Below are 16,611 nucleotides of genomic sequence, written 5' to 3'. Positions count from 1 at the left end.
ATAAAATATTTTGAGTAGATCTTAATATCAGCTTTATTCTAATACTCAAACCAAGTCTATAGCTAGAAGGGTTAGTAAGATAGAAATTTGTCAAAGTGTTAGGGTTTTTTTAAGCACAATCCGCTCAGTAATAGGTTGAATAGCGGTCTTTGTCTGTGTAAACAATGATGCCGCCGTGCTTGGATTTCGGGAGGATATAGATACCGCAGAGAACAATAGCGCTTTGTCAAGTTTGTTGGACTAGTTCCAAATTTTCTCACAACTTAATAAGAGACGGCAGAAATATTTATTTTGTATGCATTAACCGTTTACGTATATGGTAGGCCATACGGGAATAATTGCTGATCAAATGTCCGTACGAATGTAAATTCTAACCGGTATTAATTCTATTTAATACCGGCATTAATTCTCAGCCAATCACCATGCAGCTTCATATGCCGGTATTTAATATAATTAATACCGGCATTAAATATAATTAATACCGGCATTAAATAGTATTAATACTGGCATTAAATAGAATCAATACCAGCATAAAATAGACCATATTTGTTTAGTTGGCACTGAAACTTTAGTTGCGCTTTGGTATAATATGCAATATTTTATCGACAAGCTTCCTTTCATGTTTCCAGCTATTGCGCAGGCGCGAAACTTTCCCCGTTAGGTCATCCATCTTCATTCAGGAGTCTTCCAAACTTTTCATAGCGTAATGCTCTTCGAAGATTAACAAAACGGTTCAAAGCATTGCGAACTGGTAAAACATCGGATTGGGAACACATGTCAATAACCTACAAGATTCTCGACGAAAATCAGAGCATAACAGCTTCAAAATTCGCTAATGCGATTGGTCTATTTAATGCCGGTATTAATTCTATTTAAAGCCTTTCATTGCGTTTTCAGTTTAGTTTATATTTCAGTTTAGTTTCAGTTTATATATATAGATATATATATAGATACAGATATATAGATAGGCTATATAGACATATAGATATATATTCATATATATATATATATATATATATATATTCATATATGTATATATATATATATATATATATATATATATATATCTATATATATATATCTATATCAATATATATCTATATATATATATATATGTATATATATCTATATGTCTATATAGCCTATCTATATTTCTATATCTATATATATCTATATATATATATAAATATATATATCTATATAAATATATATATATATATCTATATATATATATCTATATATATCTATATATATATCTATATATATATATCTATATCAATATATATCTATATATATATATGTATATATATATCTATATGTCTATATAGCCTATCTATATTTCTATATCTATATATATCTATATATATATATAAATATATATATATCTATATAAATATATATATCTATATATATATATATAATATGCATGCATGTATGTGTGTATATATGTGTATATTATGGCACCTTGAATTCTCCGTACCCAGGTCAACCTCATTCCCGTTTTTTCGAAGAATCAAATTTTCCAGTCACCGCAGTTGCGCAGTATGTGTTAGTCTGGAATATATATATATATTGGTCATGGTTTCATTACGGTATTAAATACACCTCATTTTCGTCGGTATCACGAAAGACAAATTTGCCAAGCTATTCACTGTTATATCGGTAAGATTTATAAATTTGTTTTATTATTATTATTATTATTATTTTTATTATTATTATTATTATTATTGCCAATGCTTCCATACTGTGTAGCCTCGGAACAAAGGGATGTCACCGTGTAGACTACAGTTCTAGGTTGTTGTTTGTTTCTTCGATGGAGCGCCTTGTAACTTATAGAAATATCGTATCATGCCCAAAGCGTTATATATAATGGCTTTGTTTACTAAGTTTGAACCCTACGGCGGCTGACTGTCTCTGGTTTTAGCAACTCTGATCCAATATATGCATATAGCTTTATAAGACACAAATTTTGTGAATGGGAGGGGGGGGGGGGGAGAAAAGGGCTAGAGTGATATTTTTAGCTCAATTAGTATCTCAAAACTTTCTGCATACAAATTAGGTTTGTGACGTTTTGAGTTATCGTGTCTACGACCTTTTTTAGACATTGACGTAAAATTAAATGAATTTAATCCTGACCATGAAATTTTAGAGTTACCGTGCAAGTTTATAAGCCAATGTCACATACACGCACCAAAACTAGTCTAGTCATTACAACGCACAATCGCAGAACCTCAAACGGCAACACCACAAGCCTCCGTATAAAGCGCGTTATATTGCTGTGTGAATCAATAACGACTGTGAAAACTCTACTAAAAAAAGCAGCACAATAGGCGCCGCTCAATAAAATACATGTGACATGTTTTGATATTTATTTATATATTCAGTTCAGCTTCTGAGAGTGGCGTATTTTCAGATATCGGCTTTGTTTGCGTCTGTTTGCATGGTTAAGGTCTGGTGTGAAAACATGGGGGATTGAAGGTGATATAACGCTGTTTAAAACTCTTTCATTCAGTAACCATGGGCACCCCTTGTAGCGTTTCGAAACCAGTAAGGAAGGAATTGTCATTCCACCGCAAGCTTTTTGCTATACCTGTATCGAACAATGCCAGTTCTCTTTGGTGATGGTATTTGGTCTTAGTCGTGATGCTAACCGACTAGAAATCATTTGTGAATCTTAAGACCGGATGTCGAAAGAGATCATTTGAACAGACTCTGTTAAATGAAATGGAAATAAACAACCAAGGCAAATGAATATATAAAGATATATATGTAAAATCTTGGACACAAAATGGCTACACATTGACCTTCTATAGTTCACAGAACCGTAAAATATCTTTGCTATTCTAAAACAGCCTAGAACATTCTAGCTTGTTACTGCGTCAAATCTGAAACACTAAATTATACTTTTTCATCTTTACCATGTTATTATTTATTATAATTTCTGTCTGTTCTGTTCGCAGATAAAATAAAATGCTGACCTACATTATTCTCCTCTGCATATCGGCTTCATTCCCTGGTAAGTTACTGTACAGTAGGATATCGGCCTAAGCGTCAGTTTTCAATGGTTTCTCTGATCGATCAAGCAATCAATCAATCAATCAATAATTTATATATTGACTAATATCCAAAGTCATGCAATGTTCAGTGGTGCTAAGAGTATACAAAATGCTCTTGGGTACAGACAAGTCATAAGTTCTCTGTTAAAAGACTTAACAATATATGAGCTGTTTTATCGTCAGTAGGAAGTTTGTTCCAAACATCAGGAGCTGCAACTGTTCACAATTCGTGTCAATTTAGTTGGATAATTGGTTCCCCATATTGTACTATATGAAATGTTGTTGAGAGTATACATATTGTATATTCTTTGTTTTAATTGGGGGGGGGTGGGGGTGGGGCGTTATTGGCTGCCCATTAAAGGTCGGTTACATATAAGAGCCACACTCTTGGGAATCAATACAAAATATGAAAAAAATGGACAGTGAAGGAAGGACTATATACAGTCAGAATATTTTGGCCTGTTGATATTTGCTTTGTTGAACCAAATAACCAAGATCTTTTTTTGGTGGTGGTAAGAGTGGTAGCCCTTGTAGAAATGCTTCTTCAAGAAAGTTGGACATTAATGGCCATTATTTGGATTTGTAACATATTTGGAGGTAAAACTGATGATATTAATCATGTTTACTGAAATGCTTTTGAAATATTCCCAATAGCATGCTGGAGTATAATTATGCAGGGTTTTAATATTTGTATAAAAAAAAATCAACAGATCTTGGGGAATATATATTCCTATAATAATCATGTTAATTAGTTGAATTGAAAATGAAACAATTTTCACCATGTCTCGGTAATAAAAACTACAGTATGAAATGTCTCTCCGAAAGGGAACGGGGGCGGTAGTGAAGAACTCATCATGTATAGGCTCCGGATGTGTGACCTGATGAATTCACTTTGGCTTCGGCTTTGAGTACAACGTTTCTGTATGCTGCCGTTTTGGACGAATCTAAACGTAATAGTAATAACCAACTTTGCGAATCGCTTTATATTCATTACCGACTTTGCAATCCGCGGTCCACCTCACAAGCTAGTTTTTCCTTTCGGGAAACCAAAAAGGGAAGCGGTGATCAAAATTATTATTATTTTTATTATTATTACTATTTTTTTTGTTGGCAGTTCAGGGACTTGAATGCTATCATTGGATAAAGAAAGAGTGTACCGCACACAATCAAAGCTACATTAACACTTGTAACCAGATAGCTTTCAACAACCTGCAACTGACAACTCAAAAATGTCACCCAACACTGCAGGACAAATGTGTTTTGATTGCATCGAAATTCTCATGTAAGTATATATTTTTTTACCCAAACGGAATGAAGCAGAAGTGGACTATAGAGTTTTGATTGTAGGTCTACAAATTACACCCCTTCCTATTTTCTGCAAACCCCATGGAATAAACTGCAAAGAGAGAAGCACCTTTCATCAAGAGGTTAGGCTCTCTGGTCCATGGTATAACGACTACCGTACTGCATTAATGGTAGCCTCGGCATTGGGGGCGGGGGGGGGGGGGCGGTGGCAAGCATTTCCCCAAAAAATATCTGTCAGGCCCTCCCCCTCCCCCAAAAAACGGTCAGAAAATATTTTCTTTATATTTAGAAATAGGTCATGCCAGCCGCCCTCCCCCCCCCCCCCCCCGCTAGAAAAATATTGGGTACCCCTTAAAAAGAAGTCTAGCTATACTCTCATGGTTGGTGCATAGGTTACAACACAGATAAGCTAAATCATATAGGCTATATCATAGGCTACAAATATATAAGCATTGTACAAAGAATTCTACATTCTGTCTACTACCATTCTCTTACCTTACTTTTCTTACTGTAAATCTGTCCGGCAACCTACTATATCCTTCCCGACTGCAGAAACTTTAGGTTTTTTTCATAACAAAGAGTTACTCTCTTTATATCACAGTAATCCACGTTCCGTTAAAACTCAAAATCCTCAATATTTATGATATAGTTATTCGGCAAACTGCAACCGTTCCTTTCCAAGCGTTAGACCATGCACAACCACAACTCTGTTAGCATTGCTGTAAATCATTTGAATTCCACTCAGGCTTGTATCTGTTTCAAAGGTCCTAAGATCTGGAAGAAGGCTCTTTGGAGTGACCATCTTAAGTCTGTACATACCATTGCTAAGCTCATAACTTGTTACAATGCTCTTTTGCTACCGTTTCTTGTCTTTCAGCCACTCTTATTGTTCTAGTTCATTGTGGTCAGGTTCGTAGTGATCGGGTGCATGATGGGGTGGAGGGGGGGGGGTGTTCCTTTCATTTGTAAGTGTGTCATTTTATAAGCTTCAGCGTCTGTTGACTGCGTGTTTGTATAATGTTGATAGCATTCATTCTTGAAGAGCCTGCATCCCCGGTTATCTCATTCATATACTTCATAAGCCTCAGTTAACCGACGGTTACACTTTCTCTCTCCAGTTCAAGACGATTATTCGGTGCGATACATGGTCACCTCCTGTGGCACTGGCTTTCTCAGCGGCTGCAACGATCGTGATGAATTAAAAGCCATCGACCCATCCTTAGCTCATGTTGATAACTTCCAAGGTCCCGGATTTAACTACGAGAGCCTTAACACGTGCGTTTGTCCGTCAGACTACTGTGTCACTTTCGATCAACTCAGTGAATTTGAAGAACGACTGTTCGGCAATGAGACCATCGTAGATCCTCGGAATGGAGCTAATTCTCAGTTTCGGCCGTTTGTCAGTACAACTTTCGCTGGCCTTGTGATTTTATACTACCTGCGATTCATGGATTAAATTTTAAATACATGTAATTCTTTATATATATGTATATATATATATATATATATATATATATATATATATATATATATATATATATATATATATATATATAAATATATATATATATATATATATATATATATATATATAAATATATATATATATATATATATATATATATATATATATATATATATATATGTATATATATAGATATATAAATATATACATATATATATATATTTTGATTTTTCTGCAACCAAACCTCTACTCAGAGTTTCATGCTTACTAGCAATCGTCAGGAGGTGTACTAAAAAGATACCTCTCTTTCATCTTAGTTTTGACTTTATTTTGGGGATGTTTTGGTTGATGTCTGCAGCTTGCGAGGATTTCTTTTGTTTTGTTCAAGAGATTAGGGCTAGAATGATCTATTATCGCTAGTTTCTCGGCCTGGCATAAATTACAAGAACCTGAGCTCTGTCGTGTTCTACTTGGAATATTTTATACATACATATATATATATATATATATATATATATATATATATATATATATATATATATATATATATATATATATATATATATATATATAAATATATCTATATATCTATATATCTATATTTATATATATATATATATATATATATATATATATATATATATATATATGCATTAACATTAAGTCTGTTCAAAGTATCTCTTTCGAGATCCGGCTTTAGGAATCACAAATGATTTTCGAGTTGGATAGTATCATGTTTGATCTCTAGAGTAGGGCAAAATATGTCACCAAAAACAGAACTAGTATTGTTCGATATAGGTGACAAACGCCTACAGTGGAATTACGATCTTCCTTACCGGTTTCGAACCTCTGGACATACAATCAGCGTCCATAGCCTAGTGGTTAGGGTGTCCGCGTACAGAGCGGGAGGCCCGTGGTTCGAATCCCGGTGGAGGCTGAAAGTTTTTTCACTGTTCTTGATTTTCCAACTCATTACGATTTTCATTTATATATATTCATTTGCCTTTGTCGTTTTCCTCCATTGCATTAACATAAAGTCTGTTCAAAGTATCTCTTTCGAGATCCGGCTTTAGGAATCACAAATGATTTTCGAGTTGGAGAGTATCATGTTTGATCTCTAGAGTAGGGCAAAATATGTCACCAAAAACAGAACTAGTATTGTTCGATATAGGTGACAAACGCCTACAGTGGAATTACGATCTTCCTTACCGGTTTCGAACCTCTGGACATACAATCAGCGTCCATAGCCTAGTGGTTAGGGTGTCCGCGTACAGAGCGGGAGGCCCGTGGTTCGAATCCCGGTGGAGGCTGAAAGTTTTTTCACTGTTCTTGATTTTCCAACTCATTACGATTTTCATTTATATATATATATATATATATATATATAGATATATATATATATATATATATATATATATATATATATAAATATGTGGATGAGGGGCAAGGGTGGGGGGGGGGGGGTGGAGAGATTTGTTACTAGGTTCATTCATGCAGGTGACATGATTTTTTTTTTATATAGATTGTAACTTCTAGCATCACATATAATAACGGTGTCTTTCATGTAGTACCATAGGATTTCAGAGATTTCTGTGGCGTACGGGTAAATAGCCTCTCATTTTGGCGTTTTTGGTGTCTCATAAAAACGCAGTATCTCCTTCAACTTTATATTCTGCATCTCAAGGGTGGTGTGAGGTCCATTTTAATGAAATTCTAAATACAGAGGACTAACGGCCAAGTCAGCATTCCAAAATTAGTATCAGGTTTCAAGGATAAATCAGCAAGAAATTTAAAATAGCTACAAGCAAAGCTTCTGAAAAAAAGAATGAAAAATTGCCATTATGACATCACAGACCACATTGTGATCCACTCCAGGGAAGAATCAAGGATTAAGCCAGTCAAAATTGGTTACATTCAATCAACCATATCTTGAGATCAAGAGATAAGATCATCTTCAAGTGAGAAGGATTTTTCAACTTTAGCTGAATTTTTTATCTTTCTCTTCCACATCATACTTCCACATTATTTAATAACGTTTGTGGATTGTTAGTAGCTTGACCTTCTGGTTTCGTAACTGGTTTTACGGATTTATGGATTTCTCAAAATTTCACCCCTATAATCTATCGCACATTAATACGACTTGGTAATTAAGAAATAAATGTGAACACTATAAAATAAACTTGAAGTGATGTTTAAATGTTTCTAATCTATGTCGTGTCTTTATCTGTGTTCAAAATCAATAACGTTGAACATTTCAAAGTCGTATTTCGATGGTTCGTGTTACAAGTCGCACAATCGTATTTCATAATAATAAAGACACACAGAGCGATGACCAATCAATAACGGCCTAAAGCAAGCCTAGAGAGGACAGTGGAAACCCATGAGGATACGGCCCTCACATGGAGGATAAACCTAGGTTCATTACCACTACGACGTTGTCACAGAGTGTTAGCACCAATCAAAATAGATCTTAGAAAAGATTTAGGGTTTCAGCCAATCGCAGGCATTTCCTGGATAAACAACATGTCTGCGCCCTTGTGTAAACTTATGCCGATCCCGGTTTCAGTAGTGTACATGGAATTACGTACTAATAGCCAAGGCCTATACTAGTTACCGTCACTTTATTACGCTGAACAACCAAAGTGAAGGCTTCAGTTCCTATTTTTGATATGAACGCAATGCATGTGTGCCCGGTGACTGTGCTGAGGACTAGCAGGTAAAAGTGGTCGGATTTTCACAAAATAACGTTATTGCGTTACTTGACAAATTGACAATTCGTCCATATGAGTCAGTTACACACTGAGACGTGAGACTGGAGTAGGCTAGGCCCTAATAATTAAATAGGCAAAGGCCTAACGTTTACAGCTCGTATGGCACCTGTACCTATTTATCTGAAAACCAAACTCATGATGAGGGACGTGTTGAAGATTCATGTGGATCTTCCAGGCAGGTAGGTCTAGGCCAGGGTTGTCCAACCTTTTGCAGAGGAGGGCCACATGGAATGATTATGATGAAGGAGGGGGCCGCATGAACCCTAGCCTACGCTCGATTTTTTGCCCGAAGCCCAAGGCAACAAAATGTGAGCACTGCGAGCAGAGCGCACTGATTATAGAGTTGTTATTCTGCCGATTCGAAGTAAGCTTTCACATTCATATGGTACGGATTCTAAAGTCAGGCCCTAATGGTACTGATTTATTTTCCGTCCTGATGAACGGACCGCCCGCCCCTCCCCCCTCCTCCACTGAGAGAGTGTCACAAAAACTGACCTGTATGCAGTTTTTTGGACGCAGAAGGTTCGGATGATGATTATATAGCTTCAAATTGTTATCAATATATCTGCTCACTAAAATTTCGCACCGTAGATAATCTCTGGCGGGCCGGACGCAGCCTTGAGGCGGGTCGGACTGTGGCCCGCGGGCCGTAGGTTGGACAACCCTGGTCTAGGCTATATAATGTTTCTTCTCCAGTCCTACATTTGTTCAAACAAGAAGATATTATTCCTACTTCCCCATGATATTTCAGAAATATGATAGATTTGAAGACAAACAAAGGTCTGATTGAGATATTGAAATGCAACATCTCCAACAGTGTAAACTCATTGAACTTCAATAGGCCTGTACATGTTATGATATTCGTTGTAAATTGATTGTGCCATTAATAACATTGTCTGCAAAAAAAAACATTTTTACAGGTTGCACAAGATTATTCTTCCCCTGATGAAGTCTTCTCAAAATAGGTGGGCTGTGTGGAATGCAATGTATTTTCCATATAGTGGAGACTTACTCCACATCCATGACTTACTCCACATTCATCATATTCATACATTCATCTGCTGATGGTTCTCCAAAGTTTCATTCCCTACAGTATGTGTGGCAATTGTATTGAGGTATGATTTGTTCTTTGACATTCAACTCCAAAATTGGACTTCAGTTTTAAAGTTCCAGGTGCTAGAAACATAGACCAAATTGATTTTTTTCTTTTTGGAACTTGTTAGGCCATTATATAATCTGTTCTGGTGATGCAGAATTCATTCAGCAGATGGTTCAATTCCATCAACAGATATCATACAGCCATACAGTTTCCAAAAAGAAGGTCAAGTATTCGGCACCATCATGAGACTTGTAACAAAAGGAATTACAGGATTTTTCAATCGCAAAGCTCTCGTTGAATTTCCTCACATTGTCTACATAGGAATTTTCTTTGTGATACAGTAATCTAGCTTTCTAGTGTCAATCACTCTACATAGCAAATGCGAACAGTAGGGGTTATTTTAAAGTTATCATGACTTCATTATAGACCATCCACTGGTGTTCCAATGAAAGGCTCAAAATGAGTTGTTAGCTCGGCAGCTAACTTCAGATTAAACAACAACAAAAACTGTTTAAAGAAAATGTGTTTGGATGTTGCCATCTCAGACTTTGGAACTACTGGAACAGATAACTATTATAGAGAAGAATAGCTTTCAGCAAACTGGTTATCCACCATAAGCCATGTGTATGGAAATGTCTGTAGTTAGTGGACCTGAAGTTTCCCACCGGGATGCTCTGTAGGCTAGTGTAGGCCCATATGTTTAAACAAAAGAAATTTTTATTACACACATAGGCATACATTTCTCATCAGTGAAACAAATTGTTGAACTATGCAAATATTACAGCATGTTGGCATGGCTGAGCTAACATTGGATGATTTTGAGCACCTCTTGTAAAGCCAATGTGTTCATAAGCACCATTAGATGACTGGAAAAAACCCCGATATTTTCACTTGTATGTAATCCATTTGTGCTTAACTTTGCACCTAACCACCCCAGATAAAGTTATCATGAACAATGTTCATCTTGTATAGTGTTCTCCATAAATTCTCCCTTCGTATTTGCTATTCTGTGTTCCCCAGTTTTCCATTAAGGACATGCATTAGTCACTGAATCACATATATTATCTGTCTAGTTTTTGTCCATTTTAGGGCACTGTACCACCCCAGAAGTGTTTAATACTGAAACTGGTAAATGGAAAGTGGTGGACACAGCATACATAAGCCTATGGAGAATTGGGGACAGCATAATGAACACATAAATTGGTGTCACTGTTCCTGTGGTTATGTAAAGGTCTTTTGTAATTTCTTTATATTCTTGCAAGGAAAAAGTTAATGAGTAAAATGTTTTGTGCAGTATAGAGGCCCGGTAAAGAAAGTAGATATGCATTGAGAGTGTTTCAAGTAAATCACTAATTCCAGGTGGGGTTCCTCTTAAAGGTGTACTTTATTGGCTAACTATGCTAGATATTCAAATATGGTCACCTTTGGTCAATATTCTTAAACTTTTTTTTTATTACAAACTTTGAGGAAAATTCCTAACTGGGACATTTAGTCATCTTGTGTGTTCCTTAAAATTTCTGAGAACAGTTTGTATAGTAAAGACCTCCAGGAAAGTACTTTTGAAAACTTCTAGCAGTTATAGCATGCTAGAATTTGGGGCCTATACTGACTACCTTTAAAGCCAAAAGTTCGACTAATCTCTGTTCCAAAATACCCCCAAAAGTATGAACAAGTATTGTTATTCTATAGTGGCTGACACTGGGAACCACCACCTGCCAGTAAGCACTTTGTAGTACTTTAGGGTGGAGGTTGAGGGGCTGGAGGTATCTGACTAAAACTGAGAGGTGTTGCCAATTAGAAGCATAAACACAGTATGTCTTCAGGGAAACAATATTCTTGATAGGATTACAAGCAAATCACTTATAACAAAGAAGAAATGGAAAAATAGAGGCTTAACTTTAAACATGAAGGTAACCTATGGGTTTTCTCTCCTGACCAATGCAGTAAGTACAAGGCACCTTTCAGTATGTGAAATGATTGTGTTTATCCTATGGTTTTAATTTGTTCTATACTTCTAGAAATAATTAAAAATTCATTGAATTCAATGCATCATACTCATGGTTTCGTGGGCAATGACTTTGTTTAATACCCTGTATTAACAAGGACACCTTGAAGCAGGAGCCACGACAAAGCAAAAACATGAGAAATGATCTGCAGAAAGTTATGAACAGTTGTTAATTTTGTTTTCTTAACTTCCTGAAATCTACGAAATATATTGTATTGCTTCCTAACTATTCGTTTATTTTACTACATTTTATTCATGAAGGCACCAATTCAATGCAAAGTGTGTTACTTGAGATGCCTCGACGATGGAAACAGTTGCTGACAACATCTGAAGTACGGTGGTTTGGAGCACTCATTGTTTCTGTGGTCCAAGCATGTTGCAGCATTTGTTGAGTGAAATAGTGAACCATGATAACTTACACCCATCCATTAAGAAAAGCGGAGGGGTGAGGTGGGGGAGGGTGGGCGGGTCGAGAGTTTCAGGTACACCAATCCATGGGCAACTTAATGTATAAATGCCTTTTATTATTATTATTCATCGTCATTCTTATTGTTGTTATTATTATTATTATTGTTGTTTTTACTATTATTACTTTTATTATGATTATCGTCATTGTCATCCTCATCATTCTTATTGCTATTATTATTTTTGTTGTTGTTGTTACTATGATTACTATTGTTATCTTTATCATCATCATTCTTATTATGATTTTGTTGTTACTATTATTATCGTCATTATCATCATTATCATCATTATTTCTATTATAAGTCTTCGGAGGGGGTGGAGTGGTATAGGTAACTGGGATTGTAATGACTTTTACAGTACATTTCAATCAAGTTTATTTCAAGCTCCTTATCACATCTTTTCTCTTACCCTATATATTCATATTTTGTGTACCTCGTGTATTTTTACATTTATACTATATTTTTGGTTTGAAATAAAAAGAATAAAATAGAAAAGTCTGAGTCATTGTATTTCAGTTGCTGTAGTTCTCTGGGGCATTATATCCAGAAAGAGGCCTCTTTTGATTCCTTGCCAAAGACTGAAGAAATCAATGCGATGGTGATTGTGTGGGTTAGTGCGTGTGCGCGCGTGCGTGGGTGTGTTTGTGTGTGTATGAGACACTTTCTTGTAAACACGATATCTCAACAATTGAAGCTTGTATGTAACTCATACTCTTCATATGGGTAACCCATATTAGGAAAAAGACTACTATTGTTTTTGGTGGAGGTCAAAGGTCATTTGAGGTCACCAGAGGTCAAACTAAAATATCTTGTAGGAAGGGGTAACTTGGAAGGATTGCATACTTAGTATGTAGATGGCCCATATTGTGTAGGAGATCCCTATTATATTGGACGCGGGTCAACAGTCATGTGAGGTCAGCAGATCTGAGGTGAAAGTCTGAAAATCTTGTGAGAAATTACTCTAAAATTGAAATTGCGTTAATGTACAAACAAAGCACGTAGATTGCCTTTGGTGAGAACAAAATCGCTGTGGAATTTCATGCGTGTCAAATTTCCTTTGAGGTCAAGAGAAGCAGTTTTCAGAAAACCCATTCTACGGTACCCAACATCGACCATACTGTCATCACATACATGTTTCTGCATTACGATCATGATGCACAAGCTTATATCATTTCGTCGTCCGGATCAGGCATCCGTACAAAACTGTCGCAACGAAACCGGTGTACGAGCTGCATTTCGCGTAAGTTGCTGAGTTCCTGTAGGCAGGGACGTAGCGAGCGGGGGGGGGGTGTGGGGGGTGTCACACACCCCCAATAATTTGGTCGCTGTCGGCAAATTTTGGGTCTGTCGGCAAAAGGAGAAAAGGTGAAGAGAGCGGAAGGGGAAGAAAGAAGGAAAGCTGAATAGAGAAAAGGAGAACGGGAGCTTCTTCCGTGCCAAATTTGACTTAAAATATGCACCAGATTGCATCTAAGGACGTTTCAAACTAAAAATTTTCCAAAGGGGAGGGGAACACCCCCTCCCCTTAGACCACTCCCCCATTTCAGTCACCAATTCCAGATCCGTTGGCAAATCAGATTTGACTTAAAATATGCACCAGATTGCATCTGAGGACGTTTCAAAACTAAAAATTTTCCAAAGGGGAGGGGTAGACCCCCTACCCTTAGACCCCTCCCCCATTTCAGTTACCACTTCCAGATCCGTCGGCAAATCAAATTCTCCACACCCCCCCCCCAACAAAAACCCCTTCGCTACGCCCCTGCCTGTAGGTTCTCTCTGGCCAGTATCTTTGTAGTAAGCAATAAGATTTTGATATGTACTTGGTATGTCGATGATCCATATCAATTAAATAACCCTATTGTTTTGGTGAAGGTCAATACAGCCCAAACTGTGAATAACCTACAAACATGGTATATCCAAATCTCTAGTTGAAATCAAAGCCCTAACAAAATTTCTCCTATGGGCCCGGCAAGGAATCACTAAATCTTTGACTTTCTGGTTTCTTATTTGTTCAATACTAGGCTGCTCATTGCCCTTTTGTAAATGATGTTCTTATCCTTTAAGAAAAGTGAATAATAAAGAAAAATACCACAGCAGCACGGCTAATAAATGAGCAGTGATGTAAGATGTTTGAATAGCTAACCACCGGACCAAAGTTCAGCAGGCTGATTCGAAATATACCAATAACAGATGAGAACAATTTGCGGAAGGAAGGAGTGCTTCTAAATAAACCTTCACATGATCAGCTATACGTACACAATAATGCACATGTTTTGTAGCATATATAGTCCAATACACCTGTTTTCTCAAAGGTATTCCGTAAGAGTGGGGGGGGGGGTCTTTAAAGGGGGTGGGGGTCCGATCGATCTTCTAATTGTATGGCTTAGTGGGTCACTAGTTCCCAAACATATTCGAGACGGATGCTCATACCATTTCTGGTTTAGAAGGTTAAAGGTTAAAGTGCTAAACTGGCCATATTTTCAAACTGAGGCTAAAAATCGAAAGAAACTTGCAGAACTAATAGTTTCTATGGAAAACTTCCCCACCTTCCAAACGAGTGTGATAACGTCACAGAATCACAGGAGAATGGCATGTCCAAAATATTAAAGTCTTAAGAAAGTCAAAATCTTGGTTGGAACTAAAATTTACATGTGCGGCATTCAGTGGAAAGGATTTCGACTTCGAAAAGAATTTTCGAAACAATTATGGCGTTAACCCACACCCTATAGGTTTACCATTAGGATGAGCCTGATTAATTATGGTGTCTAAATGAATTAGGTCTATAGGAAGCTGAACCTCCGAATGCATATTATGGCAGACCGATGCTTTCACGTGATATCCATGTATAAGCTCATTGGAAGTTGCTCTCCATGTGAGGGCGCTTCATAAGAATACTTTCTAAGGCAAACCCCACAGCACTGGAAAGATCTGTGAACTTGAAACTTATAATTACCTTGAAAGCTAATTGGAAAGGTACGTTTTGTCAATTAAATCCCGATTTTCCCGTCTTTTAACTCCAAGCGGATGTGACGTAGTCGTGTACGTCAATAAGTCGGAAATGCAACATTCAATGGCATGATAATTTGTGGCGTATATACAGCATGACATTTTCTCTTACTTCTTAAGTTTCACATCTTTTCTTATACTTGAATAAAAGGCGGCATGTTAAAAAAGACATACAAAAATTTAAAAAATATAATAAAAAAATTACCAGAGGTCGGAGGCAATCGATATTACATTGCAAAACTGAGCTTTGTCTTTATTATTTAAATATAAAATTTCAAGCCAGTCGGGCAAAGTTTATATTGGCGCAAAATACCGCTCCACAATATAACGTCATAAAAATCGATAAAAATACTGTTTGTGATAGAATTGGACTCGCTGGGTCCTATGATGCAATGATCAGGACGATCAAATGCATTATTGTAGGGATTGAGAGGAGAATGAAAGGGTAGATAATTATGATATCATTCCGAGTCTATACAGCTAGGGGAGGCCAGTGGCGTAGCCAGAGGGAGCCAGGTTTTTTTTCTTCTTCAAATTTGCTTTGTGCTACAGTCTTGCCCCCCCCCCCCCCCCCCCAAATGAGATCCAGTGATGTATTCAAAATTATACTTTTTTTAACATTTCTTCGAGTTCTGATCACAAGTATTCATACCTCAGGGCTCATGTTCATACTTCATGTAAGGTCAGAACTTGGTAATCAAACCGAAATGTTATACATTTTGGGCCTTCATCATACCCACATACGGAGATCGTTGATCAATATCGTCCTACAGAATAAGCGCCAATAATTTGGCCAGTTGTATAACCGTTACAAACTAACGCTAGCAACCCATGTTTATTTTCAGCGACCAATGATGCCACTTGTGGAGAATAGGCCTAGTGAAACTTGTTTCTGTGGGAATCTGGGCATGTTGTGAATTAGAGTAGCAAATTTATTCACTGTATCCTTTTCATATTGTGCGGAATTATGCAGAAACCAAGACGACTGTCTCCGCTATAGAGGTAAATTAAGTGAAAGTGTGTCATGTTCCACTGAACCATTAGATGTGTATTTGTGCAGACGAGGTGCCCGTTAATACATATATTTCTTGGTAATTCCTACCATCAAGCCCTCTTAAGAAAAATCTTGCCCCCTAACAATTGAATGTTGGCTACGCCACAGTGGGAGGCCACGTTGACCACAGATGGGACTCACTATTGTTTATAGTCTTGCCCGATTTAAAATGTCCCGTGATTAAAATGGCATGCAAATGTGGCCAAGGAACAAATAAATATTAGTAGAGGGCGCTCTTGTTAGCTTAAATTTAGAGCTAATTTATGTTCTACTTACATTCAGAGCCATGTATACCTTTTTGTTTACATTAATGTAAGATACATAGCCTGTCATATTTCAAAGCTATAAGCCTTAAAGTGTTGAGATTCTTCATCCTATCAGACCAA

At 36.8% G+C, this 16,611-nt stretch overlaps 2 protein-coding genes across 2 annotated transcripts in view; one reads left to right on the top strand and one right to left on the bottom strand.

Moving 5' to 3' along the window:
• Positions 1-5,261, bottom strand: part of LOC139974144 (transmembrane protein 65-like) — a 31,554-nt gene extending 26,293 nt beyond the window's left edge. The window contains exon 1 of the mRNA XM_071981084.1: positions 4,857-5,261. The gene's annotated coding sequence lies outside the window, so the exon portion shown is untranslated. The remainder of the gene's footprint in view (positions 1-4,856) is intronic.
• On the top strand, positions 1,485-5,905 carry LOC139974149 (uncharacterized). The gene is made up of 4 exons (XM_071981094.1): positions 1,485-1,662; positions 2,961-3,016; positions 4,171-4,338; positions 5,480-5,905. The coding sequence occupies exons 2-4, from the start codon at positions 2,971-2,973 to the stop codon at positions 5,815-5,817; spliced, it is 552 nt and encodes a 183-aa protein (XP_071837195.1). The 5' UTR covers positions 1,485-1,662; positions 2,961-2,970; the 3' UTR covers positions 5,818-5,905.
• Positions 5,906-16,611: the final 10,706 nt, after the last annotated feature.

This window comes from Apostichopus japonicus, chromosome 9 (genome assembly GCF_037975245.1).
Source record: "Apostichopus japonicus isolate 1M-3 chromosome 9, ASM3797524v1, whole genome shotgun sequence".
NCBI classification, from domain to species: Eukaryota; Metazoa; Echinodermata; class Holothuroidea; order Aspidochirotida; family Stichopodidae; genus Apostichopus; species Apostichopus japonicus.
The sequence above is the reverse complement of the archived record's forward strand: the minus strand, read 5'-3'. Positions and strand labels throughout refer to the sequence as shown.